This window comes from Lissotriton helveticus, chromosome 1_1 (genome assembly GCF_964261635.1).
Source record: "Lissotriton helveticus chromosome 1_1, aLisHel1.1, whole genome shotgun sequence".
Taxonomy (NCBI): Eukaryota; Metazoa; Chordata; class Amphibia; order Caudata; family Salamandridae; genus Lissotriton; species Lissotriton helveticus.
The window spans coordinates 1,249,009,131-1,249,032,502 of NC_136057.1; the positions used below are offsets into that span (position 1 = coordinate 1,249,009,131).

Here is a 23,372-nt window from a genome sequence, read left to right on the forward strand (position 1 = left end):
ACTTATTGGACAGAATGAATCCAAACTAGATGACCCTGAGAGCAAAAAACGTTGTCAAACACAACGCAACAACCTTCCAATGACCGCATTTTTTGAAATAGTCATATCAGGCGAAAATCTTGCCGTGGATCGGCAATTGCAGCCTTACATTGGCTGCTGAAATCTCAGGTAATTGACATGGAATAAACAAACCCAAACAATTCCTATGTACATCAATAAATTAACGTCTAGGCGCAACTTCAATCGAAAACCCATCTTTACCAGATTATTATACTTACACTAAACTATTACATCATACAGTTTCACATACAAAATACTGATATCCTCTCTTCAACCCAAATGAGATGCCAGTTCTTCTCCCATATTCAAACCTCTTGGCGCCCTTGTCTCTAGGTCAATGATGTAACGAGATTCTAATCTCCTGAGAATTTGCAATCTATTACCTCCTCTTGGACTCTCACCAACATGGTCCAAGCAAAAGTATCTCAGGAGATTCCTGTCACTATTGTGCTTAATAGCGAAATGACGGGCCACCGGATATGAAAAGTCTTTGTTTACGATGGCCCTCATATGCTCCAGCACCCTTAATTTGACAGGATTAATAGTACTTCCAATGTATCTTAACAGACAAGGGCATACCAGACAGTAGACCGCATGATCAGTGTGGCAGGACATGAATTTATTAATTTTCTTGCCACCTCTGCAGCCTGTTACCTCATATGTTAGTGTTCTCTTACTGGCTGAACAGGCCTTACATTTTCCGCAGGGGAAAAAACCTTTGGCATCCTTCAGGGTCCCTGGTTGTTTTTCCAAAGGTTGTAAGTAACTATGGACCATCTGATCACGTAGTGATCTTGCCTTCCTGAACGTTATTACTGGCACATCAGGAATATCAGTCCCTACAATTAGATCGGATTTTAGGATGTGCCAATGTTTAGACATTATAGATCTCAACTTGAAAGAATCCGCAGAATAAGGTGTTATCATGCGGAATTTTCCATCTAATATGGGACCTGTCTTTTTAACAAAAAGGGTAGTGAGGGGTAGTTTCCTGACTTTACTCAATGTGTCCTGGAGGAGATGCGTATTGTATCCTCTCATCAGGAATCTCTCAATACTCTCGGTGGCCGCTTGTTCAAAGTCCTCAGTTCGACTACAATTGCGCTTGAGTCGTAAAAATTCCCCGTAAGGGATGTTATTAATAAGTTTACGGGGATGACTGCTTGTAGCGTGTAATACGCTATTCCCGGCAGTCGGCTTACGATAAAGTTGTGTGCAAATGTGTCCCTCTCTGACACTCACTTGTAGGTCCAAGTAGTTTACCCTTTCACTACTCACTTCACCAGTGAATTGTAGGTTGCACTCATTCTCGTTGAGTACTTGTATGTACTGATTGGCTTCCTCTATGGACCCGTCCCATATAAGGAACAGGTCATCTATATATCTGCTCCATGCCACCACTTTGTTGTTCAATTTTGCATTTCTGGGGGCCCAGGCTACCTGCTCCTCCCATCAGTCTACAAATAAATTTGCATAGCTGGGGGCGAAGCAGGAGCCCATGGCCGTACCAGAGAGTTGACAATATATGGTGTCCTGAAAGAGAAAGATATTATTATGCAGGCAAAATGCAATCAGTTCCAATAACATCTTATTGTGCATTGCGTGCTTTAATTCTCTTTTGTTTAGGAAGTATTCCACTGCACGAAGACCTTGCTCATGGTCTATACAAGTATATAGACTTGTGATGTCCAAAGTAATCAGTACATATGAGGATTGCCAAGTTATGAGTTCCACCTTCTCAATAAAGTCTGTAGTGTCTCTAATATAAGACTTCAGGGATAATACAAAACTGAATAAATGATGGTCTAAAAACTTAGAGAGATTCTCAGTAAGTCCTCCCATGGAGGAGATGATAGGCCTCCCTGGGGGATTGTCAATGTTCTTATGGATCTTGGGTAGATGGTAGAAACAAGGTAAAATAGGGTTCATGGTCTTTAGAAAAAGGTATTCCTCAAGATCTATCATTTGCTTATCGTGCCACTTCTTAAGCAAGGTATGTAGATCGTCAATGCTTGCCAAATAATCTTGTTTCTTTATTGGAGCATAGCAAGACGTGTCCTGTAATTGGCGCATGGCCTCTGCAACATATACGGGCCTCGACATGATGACAATGTTCCTTCCCTTGTCGGAGGGCTTACACACAATAGTTTTGTCCTCCATTAGCTCTTTGATCGCCAATTTTTGTTTCTTGGTGGTATTGAAATGTTTTTTCTGATGGTTCTGTTCAGTCCTCATGGCCATCAGGTCCCTGATGACCGCATCAGAAAAGATATCGATCGCATCCACTGCAATCTGGGGGACAAATTTTGATGCTCGTTTGAATTCACTCTTAGGTGCCTCTTGATCGATGTTGACATTGATCAATCTCTGTGTAAGAGTGTTACACGTTGTGTTGGTTTCCATGTCTCCTTCTCGCCTTAAATTCTGCAGAACCTCACACGCTGTCAGGTCATTGACAGATAAGAGGTCAGTATCCCTTTTGTTGTGTCTTAATTGTTTTACTTCTTTAACAGTAGGTTTGGTCTTAAAAACACTTATGCAACTTGACCTTCCGAATGAATTTATATAAATCAATACGGGTTTGAGTATACTCCATATTGTTATTCGGACAAAATGTGAGTCCTAACTTCAAAACGGACTCTTCCACTGGTGTTAATTGTCTTTGGGACAGGTTCACAATGGTCAATTGATCAGAGGCCCTCACCATCTGCCTCTCCTCTGACTTCTGGTTACCCTTGGGGTTGTTCCTGTTTGGCCGCTGCCTCTTCCCTTTCCAGCCGCCACGCCTGGTTTGCCTCCCTCTTCTGGGGGTTTGTTCTTGCCATCTCTGAGCCAACATTCTCGGATGACTTTGAACTCCTGCTGAAAAGGAGTTTTTGTGATTGGTACTGTGGGTGCAGTTATTGTGCCTGTGGTTTCATCTCTGGATAATTCACTTGCAGTGAGATCTGACTCAGAGGTATCCACTCTTGATTCCACTGTAGTTTTTGTCATTTGGCTCTTTCTTGCAACTTCCTTTCGTGGCTGGTCATATTTTTTGGAGAACGTCAGGACCCTCCCCATTGCGTAATCCCGTTCGTCCCGGTCAAATTTTTCTTGTTTCCTCTGTTTGATCTTGGTTTCATATTATTGTAGTCTTTTTTTCATACTCGCCCTAAGTTGTTCTTGTTCCTCTTTATCAGTATTTTGTGAAATTAATTCTTCCAACTCCTCGAGCTCCTTCACAGCTTTATCGCGGTCACTCCACGCAAATTGGATTAAGATCTCCAACATGCCTTTACACGAGTTGGCTATGTGGGCAGCCCAGGTTTCTAGCAGGAGGGGATCTGGGTTCTCATGCCCAGGCACGATAAAAATCCGTAAACCTCGAGGTACCCTCTGTACCTCAATGTATCCTTGCAGTGATGTTCCCTCCCACCACTTGCGGAGTTCGCGTTCGTAAAGCTTTTCCAGCTTTTGGAATTGAGATGTTAGAGTATTTGAAGCTGCCACATTGATTATGGGTGGCGGTTTAGATACATCCGGGTTTTTGTTCTTGAAGATGCCGCCAGCTGCATCTCTGCGTTCTGACATGTTGAACATGTTCCGTTTATTGTAATTCTTTTTGGTAACCCGGTCCCGGGAACCAACAAACAACCAATGTCTGCTTACTGCTGACCCCTCGCTTAACCGTCAGAAAGTAATAGTCAAAACATCACAGGATTGCAATTTCAATGAGCGGGCTTACCGCATCTCGTGTAAGCCGGCTTCCGCACTTCCCGTGTATTGCTCCGGACTGGACAACGTGAGGAAATCGTAGTTCAATCTTCCTTCCAGGTTTACCGGCGACGGTGGTGCACTCGTGCGAAAAATCTCCAGGGTCCAGTTACACCAAACAAACGAGTCACTCTTCAAAGCGGGTGCTGTCACGCGATGGTGTCCGCGTGTTAAAATAGCAGCTCCAGTTTCCTAGCAATAGTTTAGGAAAAAACAGCACTCTCGGGTACAGCAATATATCAGCAAAGGGTTTTATTCAGAACAAACGCGTTTCGGGAGCAAAATCCCTTCGTCAGTGTTAACATCAGAATACGCTGTGCAGCACCATTTTAAATGTTTGTAACAGTGATAAAAACAAACAATGGACTTCGCCACAGACGCAATTTAGCGCGCCATCTTTGAATGTGTTATAGTTTAACATTTATCATAGGAAATTGTCAGTTAGGTCGGATAAACCATCAATCACGCCGTGTATCGGCAAAAATCCACAGTTTCATGTGATAACCAAGCAATAACACTTATTGGACAGAATGAATCCAAACTAGATGACCCTGAGAGCAAAAAACGTTGTCAAACACAACGCAACAACCTTCCAATGACCGCATTTTTTGAAATAGTCATATCAGGCGAAAATCTTGCCTGGGCCCCCAGAAATGCAAAATTGAACAACAAAGTGGTGGCATGGAGCAGATATATAGATGACCTGTTCCTTATAAGGGACGGGTCCATAGATGAAGCCAATCAGTACATACAAGTACTCAACGAGAATGAGTGCAACCTACAATTCACTGGTGAAGTGAGTAGTGAAAGGGTAAACTACTTGGACCTACAAGTGAGTGTCAGAGAGGGACACATTTGCACACAACTTTATCGTAAGCCGATTGCCGGGAATAGCGTATTACACGCTACAAGCAGTCATCCCCGTAAACTTATTAATAACATCCCTTACGGGGAATTTTTACGACTCAAGCGCAATTGTAGTCGAACTGAGGACTTTGAACAAGCGGCCACCGAGAGTATTGAGAGATTCCTGATGAGAGGATACAATACGCATCTCCTCCAGGACACATTGAGTAAAGTCAGGAAACTACCCCGCACTACCCTTTTTGTTAAAAAGACAGGTCCCATATTAGATGGAAAATTCCGCATGATAACACCTTATTCTGCGGATTCTTTCAAGTTGAGATCTATAATGTCTAAACTTTGGCACATCCTAAAATCCGATCTAATTGTAGGGACTGATATTCCTGACGTGCCACTAATAACGTTCAGGAAGGCAAGATCACTACGTGATCAGATGGTCCATAGTTACTTACAACCTTTGGAAAAACAACCAGGGACCCTGAAGGATGCCAAAGGTTTTTTCCCCTGCGGAAAATGTAAGGCCTGTTCAGCCAGTAAGAGAACACTAACATATGAGGTAACAGGCTGCAGAGGTGGCAAGAAAATTAATAAATTCATGTCCTGCCACACTGATCATGCGGTCTACTGTCTGGTATGCCCTTGTCTGTTAAGATACATTGGAAGTACTATTAATCCTGTCAAATTAAGGGTGCTGGAGCATATGAGGGCCATCGTAAACAAAGACTTTTCATATCCGGTGGCCCGTCATTTCGCTATTAAGCACAATAGTGACAGGAATCTCCTGAGATACTTTTGCTTGGACCATGTTGGTGAGAGTCCAAGAGGAGGTAATAGATTGCAAATTCTCAGGAGATTAGAATCTCGTTACATCATTGACCTAGAGACAAGGGTGCCAAGAGGTTTGAACATGGGAGAAGAACTGGCATCTCATTTTGGTTGAATAGAGGATATCAGTATTTTGTATGTGAAACTGTATGATGTGATAGTTTAGTGTAAGTATAATAATCTGGTAAAGATGGGTTTTTGATTGAAGTTGCGCCTAGACGTTAATTTATTGATGTGCATAGGAATTGTTTGGGTTTGTTTATTCCATGTCAATTACCTGAGATTTCAGCAGCCAATGTAAGGCTGCAATTGCCGATCCACGGCAAGATTTTCGCCTGATATGACTATTTCAAAAAATGCGGTCATTGGAAGGTTGTTGCGTTGTGTTTGACAACGTTTTTTGCTCTCAGGGTCATCTAGTTTGGATTCATTCTGTCCAATAAATGTTATTGCTTGGTTATCACATGAAACTGTGGATTTTTGCCGATACACGGCGTGATTGATGGTTTATCCGACCTAACTGACAATTTCCTATGATAAATGTTAAACTATAACACATTCAAAGATGGCGCGCTAAATTGCATCTGTGGCGAAGTCCATTGTGTGTTTTTATCACTGTTACAAACATTTAAAATGGTGCTGCACAGCGTATTCTGATTTTAACACTGACGAAGGGATTTTGCTCCCGAAACGCGTTTGTTCTGAATAAAACCCTTTGCTGATATACTGCTGTACCCGAGAGTGCTCTTTTTTCCTAAACTATTGCTAGGAAACTGGGGCTGCTATTTTAACACGCGGACACCATCGCGTGACAGCACCCGCTTTGAAGAGTGACTCGTTTGTTTGGTGTAACTGGAGCCCGGAGATATATATATATATATATATATATATATATATCTTCAAGGAACGTAGATGTAGAGTTAGGAAAAGTAATCCTATACTTCCCTATTTGCACCTACCTTTCGATAGTCTGTCCTTGATATGCTGGTACCAAGATATTCATTCTGGGGGTCGATATTTACTAGTACCACCAAGGACAACAATAATAGAAAAAACAAAAAGCATTGTGTGCTTTAAAACTGTGCATACTATACCCTTTTCCCTACAAGTATTTTGGAAAGAATGCACTTATATTGCAGAGCTTTAATGTCTGGTCATAGTTGAGGGCCATGCCACACTAAAAATATACTTCTGACTACGGGTCTGTCTCTATGCCTGAATGGGGGAGGTAGGGACAATCATATTGCAGCAAATGAAATAAGAACTGATTGAGAAAAGCGGCAATTACCTTTCAAAATGAAATGTTCCTAAGAAGAGTAGTTTAAACATGTTTTTGTAACTGCTCTATGGTGTATCCAGGAAATACTAGAAGCCCTCCCTCTGACAATCCAGATGTCCAGTGGGAATATAAGCTTTGATTTTATTGTGCACACAGTTAAGAGGTTTCCCATAGATTATTTTTAGGTCTCGCCTGAGCTAGCGCATGCGCTCAACTGGCAAGACATTTAGTGAGTGGGCTTTAAAAAGCTGACCACAGCTTTTTGTGTGGCCTAGAGCGTGCGGTTACGCGCACAGTTAGGAGCAGAGGCGCCATCTGGCTTTCCTCTCTTGTCATTGCTCATTAGGTGTATCGCTCGCGGGCACCCTTACAGCCCGCGATCACGATCGCAATCACTTTCACTTTGATGGCCGCAACACTTTCACGGCCGGCCGCAACACTTTCACGGCCGCGGAGCCAATGCTTCTTTTGTCCATGGAGCTCGCTGGCTTACTCGATAGAAGTCATACCTAACTTTTACACCCACCACTTACAAAAATCCCCAGCCGCCACTGTGTGCAAAGCAGGCCAATTGCCTTCTTTTCACGCTCTCAAAGTTGTAGCTCATTAGGGGAAGGTTGTTGAAATTACCCGGCAAATCCATGATCATCCACTGAGGTTTGAGGATTATACGAAGAGAAGCTTCTGTCTGGCTCTGGATTCTGCTAAATCCCAGAAGTAACCACTAGGTGGCGGCACCGGCCGGGGAACTGGCAAGCCGTGTTGCTGGACCGAAACGTTGTATTATTATATTAATTCGAAGTTCTTGTGTTTTGTGCTTTCAGCATTGCAATGCATTTTTTCGTCACGGTTTTTCCACGACATTTAATCGCTTTAACATCGCCTCCACTATATAAGCCAAAAAGAAGAAGTTTTGTTTGGACTTCACCAGACACCAACATGGTTGCAAAAGTCACAATTTCATGCAGCTATGGAGAAGAGTAAAAGTTTGCTACGTTGTGGAGTTGCGAAAGTTCAATCGAGCTTCACAAACTTTCAGAGACAAACACTTCTCACGTCCCTGACTTTAAGGCCTTATCTCTGGTTCTGAATGTCCATTGTTACTGTCCGCTACAGTAACCTTCTTGGGTACCAATGCTTGTTATTTTCAGAAGTCGAGGCGGGCCCAGAAAATGGTAATAATTATGATCTCTAATGGCATTAGGTCTTTATTTACGTATAGGGGTGTGCAACAGGTAAAAACTACTCCAGACAGTTTAAGGTGCGCTTAGGCAGAAAGGCGCTACAATTCATCAAACATGGGCATCTAGAGACAGCTCTGTTCTCGCCTCTACTGGAAAAAGCCGAGTTTCAGTTCTTTTAATTTGACTTTGTTTACAGAACTCAAGGGGAGAAGAGAGCCAGGAAGAATGTTACAATGTATCCGCTGCTCTGATGGATCTTCGAGGCTTGTCACTGTCAGCCTTTCTGTTTATGGATATATTTAGGCTTTGAAATAATATATATATTTTTTATTTTTGTAAATGTGAGTTTTTTAAGTGAGTAAGAGAGATTACCTGACACTCAGCTCATGGTAGAAGGGACACAGGGCAAAATCAAGATCGCGCTCAGATGAATCAGTTTTAAAATCACTGAACCTTTTTTTAATTTTCCTGTGTGTACTTAGAAGTGGCATTTAAAAAGTGTGAAAGTATTTTACGTGCTCTGTTTGAAAATCCAGTGTGTTTGAACTGCACTTAAAAGCTGACAGTACCTGGCGCTCTGTTTTTTAAAAACAATTCTTGTTCTGATTGATTGAATCGCACCAAATAGCTTACAGAACTTGCATGTGCTACCTTTTGGCATAGCCAATAGATCTCGCCTTTGGGACCTTATAAGTATTTAATTATGCAGCACAATATCCTTGGTGCAACATCAACTGTTGCATGACTAAACACTTATAATGTCCCAAAGGCGAGACCTATTGGCTATGCCAAAGCTTGTTTAACTGGTATATGAGTCAAGTACTCGTAACATAGTTCTGTTCTTCAACTAGGAGTCAACTCAATTAATTTCTTACCATGGAAACAACGCCCTCAGTGTCAGTCCTTTAATTAAAGTAGATTACATTGTAAATGTGTTGTAAACTATGCAGGTGAATTCTCACGATGAACATGAGCTAAAGACCTGCTAAAGTCTATTTTGTTTCTGATTTTCCATCAGGGAAAATACCTTGTCTTCCTTCCCTCCGCTGTCAAAGGTGGAGTTTGAGGCGCACTGTTTGAAGATCAAATCGGGTTCGCCGCCGATCCGCTGGCACCTGCTCACTTCTGCCAGTTCCACACTTTCCTCTCCCCGCTGAACATTGAAATGGTCAATCTTTCTTTGGCATCAGCTTCCATACCGAGGGCGTGGAAACATGCTAAGGTCATCCCGCTGCTCAAAAAACCTTCCCAGGACCCCGCGGAGTCAACCAATTATCGCCCTATTTCCCAATTGCCGTTCCTGGCGAAGCTGGCTGAATCGCACGTGAATTCCATTCTTTCGAAGTTTATTGAGCAGAATGCCATCCTTGACCCATCTCAGCATGGTTTCAGAGCCCGCCACAGCACTGAGTCTGCTTTGCTGGTAGTTACTGAGGCCATCCGGGCGAATCTGGATGACGGTGATTCAGCAGCCTTGGTTCTTCTGGACCTAAGTGTCGCTTTTGATACCGTCTCCCATGCGGTACTTTTAAGACGCCTGCAGGAAATAGGCATTAGGGATGCGGCTTTGAATTGGCTTTGGTCTTTTCTGGAGGGGGAGGTCTTTTCAAGTTCTTGTGCCTCCTTTCCACTCCCAAGAGTTTGCTTTGTATCAGGGGTGCCGCAGGTCTCAGTGTTAAGCCCCCTACTGTTTAACATCTATGTCTGGCCTTTGGCCGGGCTAGCGAAGGGAAGGGGCTTGTCACTGGTGTTGTATGCTGACGACACCCAGTTGGTGATCGCGTTTTCTAAAAAAAGGTGCACCAATCTGACCAAGTTTAAAGAGGATCTTTCAGCAATTGCGGACTGGATGACGCTAAACTGCTTGCAGCTGAACGCCAGTAAGTCCGAGATTTTAATGTTTGGGAAGGATCGGGGTTTGTGGTCCGAGCCTGCCCCCCAGCCCAAGGAGACAGTGAAAAATGTAGGCGTTTGGTTTGACAGTGGCCTGACGTTTGACACCTAATCAAAGGTAGTGGCTGGGGCGTGTTTTGGGCTTCTGCGCGGCCTGAAGCTGCTGCTGGGTTTCTTTCCTCCAAAAGTACGCCAAACCATTATTCAGGCTATAATCCTGTCTAGACTGGACTATGGCAACTGCCTCTACCTGGGCGCGAACAAGGCTAGTGTTAAGCGTCTTCAGAGACCACAGAATGCAGCTGCTCGCACTCTGGTAGCTCTCCCGAAATTATGCTCTGTTTCTCACGTACTTCGTAAACTTCATTGGTTGCCTGTTGAGAAGCGCATTCAAATTAAGTCGCTCTGTGTGGCGCATAAGATCTTGTCGCTTCAGGCACCCTTGGGGATGGCTGGTTTGTTAGAGTTCTACGTGCCACGGCGTCCTTTGAGATCCGCCGACTCAGCGCTGGTCTGCAGTCCACGTATTTTGAAAGCCAGAGCGGGTGGCCGTTCCTTTCGCAGTTTGGCTGCACAACTCTGGAACTCGCTCCTGTTTCCATCGGAGCCATCCAGAATCATCTTGCTTTCCGGAAAGCCATAAAAACCTGGCTATTCCCTGTATAACCCATCTGCTTTCTGGTTCTTGTCTTGGAGTCTGTGGTTTGCGCTGGGACGCCCCATCGCCGGGGCAGCTATGCGCATTACAAATTCGACAAATAAAATAACATAAATAAATGACCTTGTCACTGTGGACTTCCTTTCGTAGATAGTTGTAGTAGTACGTAATTTAGAGGTTACATTAAAAATCTCCGTTCCTTCAAGGAGATAGCGGCTCCTCTGAAGATACTGTAAGGCTGCTTAGAGGCCGCCATGTTTCATGCCGCTTCGCATCTAACATTTTGGTTTTGGAGAGGTGCTTGTGCTGACAGTTATGACAGTCATATGTAATCTGTGTTCTACCTCTTTTGGACCTCGTCAGAGACAGTTGTTTCAGTTTTCAGTGCTAAGATTATGACTTCAAGAATATTTTAAACGTATTTATGTATTTGTAATAGTGTGATATACTAATTCCTTATCTCTCAAGAACAGAAACCTGTTGGTGTACAAAATGGTTGGTGTGCGATACTGCAAACCCGAGATGATCATGCTTGTCACAAAGGGCCAATGAGTTAAAGGCTCTAAAGGTATTGCACATCCGAGTTCTTGAACAAGACATAACCAATCATATCAGACGAATAACTCTCCATATCCCCTGTGATGGCCAATGCAACTACAACTATTCTTGATCATATTTTACATCAAGAAATGAGATTCATGCGGGCACTAGTCAACCTCTGACATATTCATAAAAATACATTTGGCAATACCTCTATTACTAGGACTAATTACCAATATCTAGGAGTAATTATCCATTATTTCAGAGATCTATATATGGCTTGATCCACTACTGAGCTACATAGAAATATGTTTTTTTTGCTGCTTAGAGAAGCTTCTGTGGCTATTGGTAAACGAGAATGTCTATTTAATTCACAAATGCAGAGTAAACTAGAGCTTGTTGATTCGCAAAGAAAAACAATTTACCACCTGGATACCAGAATTATATGACAATAATAAGCCTTTTCATATGACATCCTGCATGGTGAAAGGATGTCACTCTACCTTTACGATTTCCAAACACTGAAATCGGCCCACTTGCAATTTACATTAAGAAACTACTCATTCAAGAGTCAGACCTTTTGTCATAAGCCATTCATTCCAAGTCGAGACCTCTCAAATACTCTCCCAGTAGTACAGGCATATGGCGGCTCAGCTCATCGAAGATATATTCTCTAGGGTGTGCTATATAAGAGTTCCCACTCAATTAATCCACTCCATCATTTTTCAGTGCCACAGAAAAAAATTGGTTACAAGTCATTTTGTTTAAATGTAGACTCTGGCAAGTGTGTGTTCCGTAGTGAATGTGGATGTTTGAAACATTTTGTTTTGCACTTCACCTGCCACCATCTACCTACATAAAGTGACACATTTGTATTCTAAAAAAAACGTCAGGCAGAGGGCATGATCACATTTAGAAGTGTATCCCAGTCAGTTATGAACTTGCATCTGATGCTCAAATAATTGGACGGAACAGGTGGCGCTTCTGACCAAGACCAATCAGGGTTGTTGCACGAGATGAGTTCTGGTTTTGGCACCCCGGGAACTGCTTGCACCGGCATGGTTCCATTTCTTAGAGGTCCATGAGTTCAATGGTTTTCCATCATTTCTGAGCACCACTAAGTGTCTATTCAGGTTAGGAAATAACAGTATCCCAGTTTGAACCAGGTAACTTACAGCCTGCCAGTCTCTTTAAAAATCTCTCCACAAAACACCCAATCCAATTTTTCTTGCAGCAGTAAGAGTGCAAGCAGTGTATAAAGTATTTTTTTAGTTTTAATAAAGAATTCTTTGGCAAATAAAGTACATCCAAGTGTCCCTTTCTACTAAACTTTATGAATGAAAAAACCTTTTAGGAAAATATATGTGTGACCTGATAGTACTTGCATTTAAACCCATATCCAGAGACAACAGTAAATCTACGCTTCTAAAGACAGATACCATATTATGGTACTAACCTTGAATCGGAGTCTCTTCTTCGTATGAAATTCCACGTCCATTGCGATTGGAGTGATCTCATTACCAAATACAGCTTTTGAGTTCTCTTTTGTCAGAACAACCCTAAAAATATAAAAAGATTCATTGACAAAAAATGTAACAAATGACTCAATAGAAAGCTACTGTCTCATGTCAGGGGGGATTGCTTTGAATAAAGAAAACAATCAAATGAGTAAATCAAACACTGGCATTCTCTTTTTGGATAACATTTACTATATCTGTTGAGGGATAAATTCCGTAATAAAATAAAATATTATGTCCTTGGGTGTCCTGATCTCTCTCTTCCTAATAAATAATAATTTTTTCTCTGTATTCGCCATACTACCCACCCGTACCATTACTTGTTATTAGAAGCGTAGGCTGGTGTAAAGGAGAATGCAAAGAGTAACACCCCCCACCGGGGGCCTAAGAAATACAATTGCATCCTAATGTTAGGAAATTCTTTTCCTCAAGGGTCTTTAATTTTAGTATAAAAGGCGGTACTTCCAGATTAAAATGGTTTCCTCTTGTTCATTGTCACTGAGCGTAACTATAATCAGGCTGTACAAGAGTAGTGTGTGTATCTTAGAGAATGTCGCACATTGTTTGTTTAACTCATTGCAGAAACTTAGACCTAAGCTCAAGCTTCTTGGCATGTAGGTTCTGCGATTTGCTCTGTTTTTTTCTAGGTATCATAAACTTATCGTTGAAATGCCAAATACACATTTGTGTCTAGAACTGCTGACAGCACAGCATGTAGGCCCATACTAAAAGCTGGCATTACGGTATCTGGTTAGACGTAAAATAGTTACTATCTAAAAGACTTGTAAGATGGAGCCAGAGTGCTGCAAAGGGAATGTAATTAACACAAGATTTAGGGTTGGATTCACAAACTGTACATTGGAGTACCCTTTATAGTACTACAAAAGATACAAAAAATTGCAATTCACAAACTATGGGGCCGATAAGGATCGCGGTTTTCCCGCATCCTCCGGGCCGGCGGAAGCCACTGCCGGCCGGAGGATGCGGGGAAACCGCTGGGGAGGCACAAAAGACCCACCGGCAAATTAGGATGGCGGTGGGTCTCAAAATCGGTCCGCAGCTTTTCCGCCACGGTCGCCTTCCAACCGCGGCGGAAAAGCTCTAACATGGCTGGCGGTGTCTATCAGACACTGCCAGCCATATTAGGATGGCGAAAAACAGATGCCTTTCCGCGGCGGATTCTCCGCTGTGGAAAGGCATACGGTGAATTCTTTGGGGGCCCGTTGCGGGCCCCCTGGGTGAGTGGGGGGTGCACATGGGGGGTACCTATGGTACCCCCCTGCATTTGCGCGCACGAAGCAGCAGGCACCGTGCGGTGCCTGCCGCTTTGTGCATGCAAATGCTAAGCATGCATATTTAACCTTGCGGCGGGTGCTGCTTCAAGCAGCACCCGCCGCAATGTTAAATATTGAGGATGTGACCGCCAGGCTGGCGGTCACATCCTAATTGCACTGGAGGGACCGCCGCTGCCCCTGTGGACGGTCCCTCCTCCTCTAGGGTAGCGGACGGACGCAGGTCCGTCCGCCATCCTAATGAGCCCCTATGTGCAGAGTTGTATGCCTCTGCATTACTTATACTCAGTTTTGTGACGTTCTCGACTGTGGAGTCTCCATACATGTAAGTATATAGTTTAGTAGTAAATGTGGAAGGGATACGGAAGTGGCTTAAAATAGAGGCACATTTAATACATGAGGGGATGAAGGGAGGAGTAAAAAGGTTTTAGGGATGGTCAGGGAGGAGTTTTGGAGGGATGTCATCCACCCACACAAAAGTAAGCCAATTTCAAAACTCAGGGAGTGGAGACATGTAATTGAACTTTTGTAGTAAGTTTGTGAGTACCGAAAGTAGTAAAGTTACTCAGAAGTGTAAGTTACTTTTGAGAATTTGTTCATTATTAAATTAAAACTTAAACACAAAAAAGATTGGGTTGTGATTCTCAGTTCTATGAGGGGAGAACTGTATTTGGTTTTGGTTTTGAAATGAAGCGATGCCCGTTAAATGTCTTTTTTTTATAATACCTTTTGGGGAAATAATGCAGTAACATCTTTGTTTGCTTAAGATAATCTGTTAAAGTGGAAAAATGTATGTGCCAGCTTACATAATGGAGCACAGCCAAAGGCTCATTTACCTTTGGTTTTGCTTTCTTTTTCTCCCAGCAAATAAATTATTCTATGGTAAGCAAGCATGTCCTGGTTGGACCCTGGATCCTTTAGTACTTAGTTGTCAACAGGATTTTAAGAATTCACAATGAACCAGAAGGCAATACTCCTCAGTGAATCACAGTAAGTAGCTTTTTATAATTATGTTAAAGCAGACTGTTGGAAATTGTTGACTGGGCTTAGAGCCCTAGTCAAGCAGCAACCACAATCTTAGTCAGGGTAAGAATAGGCAACCCCTAAATTAACCTGTGCTCACCCTCTGGTAAATTGGCACAGAGCAGTCTGGATTAACTTAGAGGCAATGCATAAATGATTTGGTCAACACTTCAAACAGTAAAACAGTGAAAACACCACACAAAAAAGATTCCACACCAGGTTAGAAAGATAGAGTGTAACTTAATAAATAAACCAAGACCAATATGACAAAAATACAATAAGTGGAACTTGAGATCTGGAATTTAAAAGAGTTTAGGTAAAAATAGCGGCAAGAAGCAAAACGCACTATTTGTGATATTTGGTTGCGCCGGACCGGGACAAAGTCAAAAGCTCAGACCGACCGTGATGCAGCCCAGGCCAGCTACAGGGGCCCATTTAGGTCCACTGAACCAAAGTACCTTAATCCTGCAACTGAGGCGGAGCGGCGGTTCTGAATTGCGGCAAGGCTGCGGTGGGAGTTACTGATGTGTCAATGTTGTGCATCCTGTCGACGGGGCTTATGATACAAAGTCCAGTGTTGAGGATGAGAGGCATAGCAGGGGCAATGCATCGCCTCTGATGAGCAGTGAAGCTGGGACGAAGAGATCCGATGTTGTCGTCAAGGCTGCCATTCAAGAGGAATGTCAGGGTCTTGTCTCGGGTAAAGCGTTGCATGCGACGGTTGCGCAGGTGATGCTTAGGTCTCAAATGCAGGAGGGTGCGGCCATGTGAGTCTTTTGCGATGGGCCAAATCCACTCAACAGCTGTGATACATTGGTTCTGCTCGGAGATGTGCCACTCAGCCGAGGAGATGGATCGGATCTGCTCGGGGATGCATTGCTCAGCAGTCCCGCTGGGGATACACCTTAGGCTCACTTCCAATGAGCCAGGACTGGGGTGGTAATACTTGGCAGGGCAAACTCACAGATGGCAGAGTCTAGGTGCAGAAGCAGGTTGGTCAGTAGTCTTTTATGTCCCGAGACTTAAGATAGGGGTACTGAGACATAATATCGAACTTTTAATATCGAAGTGACATAATATCGAAGTTTAAATATCGATGATGAAAAATATCGGAATCACAAATATCGATAACAAAAATATCTAAGTAAAAATATCGTTGTAAAGAAATATCGATAAATAGTAAAAATATCGAAATAAAATATATAGTAATAATTATGTAGTAATATGTGTTATTGTTGTGTAATAATTAGTAATATTTACAATTTTTTAATAGTAATGTGTACCTATAAAATATAATAAATTAAAAAAATAAAACATATATAAATTTAGGAGCGGGATGTTGGGTTAATAGGGGATAAGGGTGGGGAGTGTATTAAAAATGTATATATTATAAATATTAAATAGCAGATATTTTATTTTAATTAGAAAATATATAAATAAAAAAAATTTAATTCTAAATTTTATATAAAAATTAATCAATTGATATATAAATTTAGGAGCGGGATGTTGGGTTTATAGGGGATAAGGGTGGGGAGTGTTTTAAAAAAATATATACATATTTTTTTTATTTAATTGAAAAAATATATTAAATGTAAAAAAAAAATTACAAAAAAAAATATTTTAAATTTTTTTAAATAATTTAAAATATTTAAATTTTGTTTTCAAATATATATTTTTTGAAATTTGATATTTGAAATTGATTTTATTTTATAATAATTATTTAAAAATAATATAATATAAAATATTTTTTTAAATAAATATATTTAAATAAGAGAAAAATATTAAAAATGGTTCCATAATTCTACATTAAAAAAGTCTTTTATTTTTAAAAAAAAATTTGAAAATTAAAGAAAATAATAATAATAATTTTTATTTTAATATATATTTTTTTAAATTTTTTGTTAAGATATGTCAAAACATTTATAAAACCAATATGTACATTAAATACAAAATTAAAATTTCGAATTTCGCTAAAATTTTATAATAAATTGCGAAATTTTTTAAATTACATTTTACTATATTGTTCTATTTTAAAATATGTTTAACAAATTATTTTATATAAATAATCGGAATATTTTTTTACAGTTTTTTTGATATTTACACATTCGGAATAAGTATATTTGTTTGTTGAGTGTATGGAGTGAGTACAATTGTTAACAATTTATATTGCTGTACAGTTTTGTATTTTATACTACATTTGAATTGTGAAAAAAAAAATATTAATTCGAAAAGATTATTTTTTAAACATCATTATTGTATATAGTGTTTAAGGTATGTATTTTTTTATAATAAACATATATATATACATGCATTTTATGTACCTTGGAGTGGGAATTTAAAAGTATATGTAAATAGTGTGCTAAAGTATTCCTAATTAATGTAGAATGGAGTAGGAATAGTAAATTATATATAATTTGTCTCCACCATCTATCTCTAATTAATGTAGACTGGAGTGAGAAAATTAAATTATATTTAATTTGTGTCCAGCACCTACCCCAAATTAATGGTGACTGGAGTGGGAATAGTAAATTATATTTAATTAGTGTCCATCAGCTACACCAAATTAATGTAGACTGGAGTGGGTAAAGTTATGTAGATTGAAATGTCATTAAATAAATATTTTAGTGAAGTAAAATATACAATACTGTAGTGTTTTTTGGAACAAATTAAATTACTACGCAAATTTTACAACTCACTACCATTACAAAGACATTTTTACTACGCTAAAACTATTACAAAGCATGTATTTACAACGCATTTTTTTACAACGCAGGTACCTTTACAACGCATACCATTACAATGTAAGTATTGGTAAGTATATAATTATATTTTAAATTTTATATGTTTGGTTTGTTTTTAAGGGATATTTTTAAGGGTCCAGGGTCAGTTTTCAGTTTTTGGGTAAAGGGGTATATTTAGGGTTCAGGGTCAGTTTTCAGTTTTTGGGTAAAAGGGTATATTTAGGGTTCAGTGTCAGTTTTCAGTTTTTGGGTAAAGGGGTATTTTTAGGGTTCAGGGTCAGTTTTCAGTTTTTGGGTAAAGGGGTATTTTTAGGGTTCATGCTCAGTTTTCAGTTTTTGGGTAAAGGGGTGTATTTAGGGTTCAGGGTCAGTTTTCAGTTTTTGGTTAAAAGGGTATATTTAGGGTTCAGGGTCAGTTTTCAGTTTTTGGGTAAAGGGGTATTTTTAGGGTTCTGGGTCAGTTTTCAGTATTTGGCTAAAGGGGGATATTTAGGGTTCAGGGTCTGTTTTCAGTTTTTGGGTAAAGGGGTATATTTAGGGTTCAGGGTCAGTTTTCAGTTTTTGGGTAAAAGGGTATATTTAGGGTTCAGTGTCAGTTTTCAGTTTTTGGGTAAAGGGGTATTTTTAGGGTTCAGGGTCAGTTTTCAGTTTTTGGGTAAAGGGGTATTTTTAGGGTTCATGCTCAGTTTTCAGTTTTTGGGTAAAGGGGTGTATTTAGGGTTCATGGTCAGTTTTCAGTTTTTGGGTAAAAGGGTATATTTAGGGTTCAGGGTCAGTTTTCAGTTTTTGGGTAAAGGGGTATTTTTAGGGTTCAGGGTCAGTTTTCAGTTTTTGGGTAAAAGGGTATATTTAGGGTTCAGGGTCAGTTTTCAGTTTTTGGGTAAAGGGGTATTTTTAGGGTTCTGGGTCAGTTTTCAGTATTTGGCTAAAGGGGGATATTTAGGGTTCAGGGTCTGTTTTCAGTTTTTGGGTAAAGGGGTATATTTAGGGTTCAGGGTTAGTTTTCAGTTTTTGGGTAAAAGGGTATATTTAGGGTTCAGTGTCAGTTTTCAGTTTTTGGGTAAAGGGGTATTTTTAGGGTTCAGGGTCAGTTTTCAGTTTTTGGGTAAAGGGGTATTTTTAGGGTTCATGTTCAGTTTTCAGTTTTTGGGTAAAGGGGTGTATTTAGGGTTCATGGTCAGTTTTCAGTTTTTGGGTAAAAGGGTATATTTAGGGTTCAGGGTCAGTTTTCAGTTTTTGGGTAAAGGGGTATTTTTAGGGTTCAGGGTCAGTTTTCAGTTTTTGGGTAAAGGGGTATTTTTAGGGTTCAGGGTCAGTTTTGGGTTTTTGGGTAAAGGGGTATTTTTAGGGTTCAGGGTCAGTTTTGTGTTTTTGGGTAAAGGGGTATTTTTAGGGTTCAGGGTCAGTTTTCAGTTTTTGGGTAAAGGGGTATTTTTTGGGTGCAGGGTCAGTTTTCTGTTTTTGGGTAAAGGGGTATTTTTTTGGTTCAGGGTCAGTTTTGGGTTTTTGGGTAAAGGGGTATTTTTAGCGTTCTGGGTCAGTTTTGGGTTTTTGGATAAAGGGGTATTTTTAGGGTTCAGGGTCAGTTTTGGGTTTTTGGGTAAAAGGGTATTTTTTGGATTCAGGGTCAGTTTTGGGTTTTTGGGGTACAGGGGTACAGGGTTAAAATAAATTTAATTTTAAATTATTTAAATGAAATTACATTAAATTTTATTACATTAAATTAAATATTATTATTTTTAATTATTAAATATTTAATTAAAATTTATTAAATGATATTAAATTACATTAAATTATATTACATTTAATTAAATTATATTATTTTCTAATAATTTTAATTAACTAAATTATTATATACTTACCAATACGTACGTTGTTATGGTATGCGTTGTAAAGGTATCTGTGTTGTAAAAACATGCGTTGTAAATACATGCGTTGTAATAGTTATTGCGTTGTAACATTTTCTTTGTGATGGTATGCGTTCTAAACGTATGAGTTGTAACGTCATACATTCAAATAAAATATACTGTTTGAAAAATACATGTACAATGTATATATTCAAAAACATGTTGTTAGTAAACAATAGTTTAGTATTTATATTAATATAAATATATTAATATTACATTTTGTACCACAATTTTTATTGAAAAAAATATTGTAGAATATATTTATTTTTATACATTTTGTTCAACATTTTGTTATTTTTTTACACCATTTCAACATTTTTACAATTATAATAATAAATATTATGTATTTTATAATATTTATTTTTATAATTTTACAAATTGTGTACATTTTTCTAAGTAATTTAATACAAATACAAAATTACTATTTTTTCATAGTATTCCTTGGTTTATTAAATTAACAAATACTTTGCTTGCATTAAATAATAAGTGTGTAATGTCTATCTTTTTCTTTAGTTTTGGGTCCTTTATTTTGTAACCGCTTTAGGTCGTTTTGTGTCATTTTGAGGAAGTTCAGCTAGCGGTTGGGAAACACTTCACGTTTCTGAAGGTAAGGTTTATTTAATATGTTTTAACTGTGTTTTTTTTAATTAATTTTGAGAGTAGTTTGGTCGTATTTAGTGTTGTTAGAAGTAAATGTGTTGTATTGGCGATTATGATGTGTTGTGTTTGCGGAGGTACATTTAACGTACTTTTTAGTGTTGTATTGCCTTGTGTGTTATGTTAGTGTTTCGATGTTTAAGTTTATTATTCGAAATATTATGTTGCTATTACTTTTAGTAGGTGGGTGGGAATATTTATTTTATGTCTTTCACTTGCAGGAGTTCCTGATGTCGGAAGGAAGCGTCTTTTTTGGGGGAGAAGTGTTGGTTAGTTTTATTAACTAATAGTTTGTAGACACTTCTTCCAATTTTTCGGCTTTCCTGGAGCGTTTTTTCTACATTTTTACATTTTTCGGGTTTTTTATAGTATTTCGAAAGAGCTTCGTGGAATGGATTTATCTATTTTGGGACAGTTGTATTTTTTCATTTTTTTTTGGGTAACTGGTATTCGAAACTGGATTATTTTGGTGGAAATGGATTCTACATCATTTGGAATATCTTTGGTAAGTTTTTTTACATTATATTAATTGTGGGTGGGTAATGTTTTAATGAATATTGTTTAGTTTTATTTATTTCAAACATAATTAATGTGTTTATATATATTTAATAATATAATATATATTACATACATTAATTTTTTTCAAGATAAATTATATGAATGTAATATTATTGTATTAGAACATTTTTCTATTGAGATTGTTTGTGGCTTAGAGTAGTTTACAGTAGTGTTTTGGCTATTATATTGAGGTATTCCATGCCTGTTGTGCTAGGGTACAGCTTTACTTGTTGCTCTAGGTATTTGTGCATTTGTTTTGTTTGTTTGGATGTTTTTGGAGTTAGTTCAGTAATGGATTGCTCCATTCTGAATTCCTGATAACTTTGCTCTTTTTGGAGGCATGTAATGAATTTTTGTAATGTTGGTTTAGTTCGGCCTGTTGATTGGAGGAAGGCATTGTGCCAACCTTCAACTGCGTTGTTTGTTTTAGATTCTCCATTTAAGGTGCTTCTGTAAACATTCCACCAGGGTATTAAGAATTTAGGATTTCTCCTGTGGCCAGATCTATGGAGTCTACCTATCCAAGTGTCCTCAAAGTAGTCTAAGAGAGGAGTTAACTTTGCTTCATTTTTTTTGTAAAATTGGCTGTCTATTAAAAGGTTGTAGTGTTCGGCCACATCTGTTTCAGGGACGTAAGCGAGTGCTATCAGTTTTTTTATTTGATATGCAAAAGATGAGCTTGTAGCATATTCTATGCTTAGAGTAGTTTTTTGTAAATACCTCCAAAGACACTGATTAAAATGATAATAGCAGCCTTGGATACAGGTATGGGGGTGTATTTTTAAAATAGCTGAGAGCATTGCTTGTTCAAAATCAAGTATAATTTTTTCAGGGGAATAGTCATTTGTTTTTTGTTTGATAATGTTTAATAAATCCATATATGTTGAATTAGTTTTATTTGGAAGCAGTGCATATAGTAGAGGTATGTTACAGTTTTGATATAAGCCATGTATTGTGTAAAGTTGGTAGAAAGGTCTGGGACAGATGTTAAAAGTACCGTCCATCATCCAAAATTGGCATTGTTGAAGTTTTATTAAATTTATAGCAGTACCAAAGATTATTATTCTTTTCTCATTGTTTTTATTGTCGTAAATTATAAAAGGTATTTTGTTTAAAGTTATAGTTTGGTCATGAGTTAAATTTATATCACTATATGTTTTAGGAGGTGGAGTGGTAGTAGTAGTTGCTTTTTTGGTACGTGATATTGTTCTTTTGAGAGAAATTATATTAGGCATTTGGGTAGTGGCAGTTTTTGGGATTTGTGGAATTTGTTCTTTTAAAATTAGGCTTGTAGGTTTTTGGGAACATGTACTAGCTTCTTTAATGTTTTCTAATGCTGTTCTGACTTCTATTTCTGTTATATTTGGAGGGTGGTTGTGTTCCCTGGTGTAAAGGACAGTTGCTTCTCTAGTTGTTGCTCTTCCATAACATTTGTTAGAGTAATATTTGCAACATTTCCAATTTACTTTCATCCCAAATTGTTTCTCTTGGGTATAAGTATAACCCATGTAGCAGAGTAATAGTTTCCCTTTTTGACTGGTAACAAATTCAGCTCCTTCTGTCATTTTCTCCTTTGTAAATCTATTAGAAATATATGGTATAGTTATTATAGTTATAGTTATATGTATTTTAAGTGGGAATTAAAAATATTTATATTGTGCATGCTTACCTTTGGTTGAAGTTTAGTCTGTGATTTTGATGTTCTTTACTCTTTTCCTTGTGGTCTGTCTTTTCTGGTGTTTCTTTCCTTGAAAATTTTTTTTATTTGTGTTAATTGTTTAGTTATATTTTTTTGGGTAGCTTTTACATGTTTTGCTATAAGTTAAAGCTTTTACTTATTTTATCTTTTTGAAAAGTGTTTGGATATACTTACTTTGGTAGTTGTATCTTTGTTTGTTGAATTCTGTTCTTTGATATTTGTTGTTAGTGGATGTTGTAGTGGTGCTAGAAAAAAAGAAGGATATATGCATAAATTATTACTATATGTTAGCAATTTTTTAGTCTTTAGGAGTTACTGTTTGTCACATCATTTAATTGACTTACTTTGTATTAGTTGCTTGTTATGCAGAGTTTTAATGCTGTTGTAGGTGTAAGGCAATGTGTTCAATTTTCAGTTGTGGCCTGTATTTTCTTTGATTTCTTTATCTGTAAAAAAAAATAATATTCATTAAAATCCATATTTTTTAACATTTTTTTGGAAGCAGGTCTGTTTGCTGTTTTAAGGTTAAAGCTTAAATTATTTAATGTTGTTCGAGAAAAAAAAAATTACTTTGTTAGTAGTTTTGTAGTTTTCTTCTTAGTTTTTTCTGTTCTTTAGTAGTGAAGTTTTCTGTAGTGGTAGGAGATAATATACAATACATATGTATGAGTAATTTGTCCTTTTTACTACATGTGTAATTTTAGCAGTTACTTTAATTAAGTTACATTTTGTTACTTACTTTCAATCCTCTTAATGGTAGGTTGAATCTTAGTTTTCTTGTAGGCGTCGTCAAATGTATCCACAGTATTCTTTTCTGTCTTCTACTTTTCTCAGGTAATTTGTTTGTTGGATGTAATTGTTTATATAGTGTTTTGGACTTAGTAATTAGTTAGCTATTGGTGAGTTTATGTTTGTACTG

At 38.5% G+C, this 23,372-nt stretch overlaps 1 protein-coding gene across 1 annotated transcript in view; it reads right to left on the reverse strand.

The window, feature by feature from the left end:
- Positions 1-23,372, reverse strand: part of LOC144822413 (lysosomal alpha-glucosidase-like) — a 993,087-nt gene that overhangs the window by 938,028 nt on the left and 31,687 nt on the right. Inside the window, exon 3 of the mRNA XM_078679897.1 lies at positions 12,516-12,618. Coding sequence (XP_078536023.1) covers positions 12,516-12,618 — 103 coding nt within the window. The remainder of the gene's footprint in view (positions 1-12,515; positions 12,619-23,372) is intronic.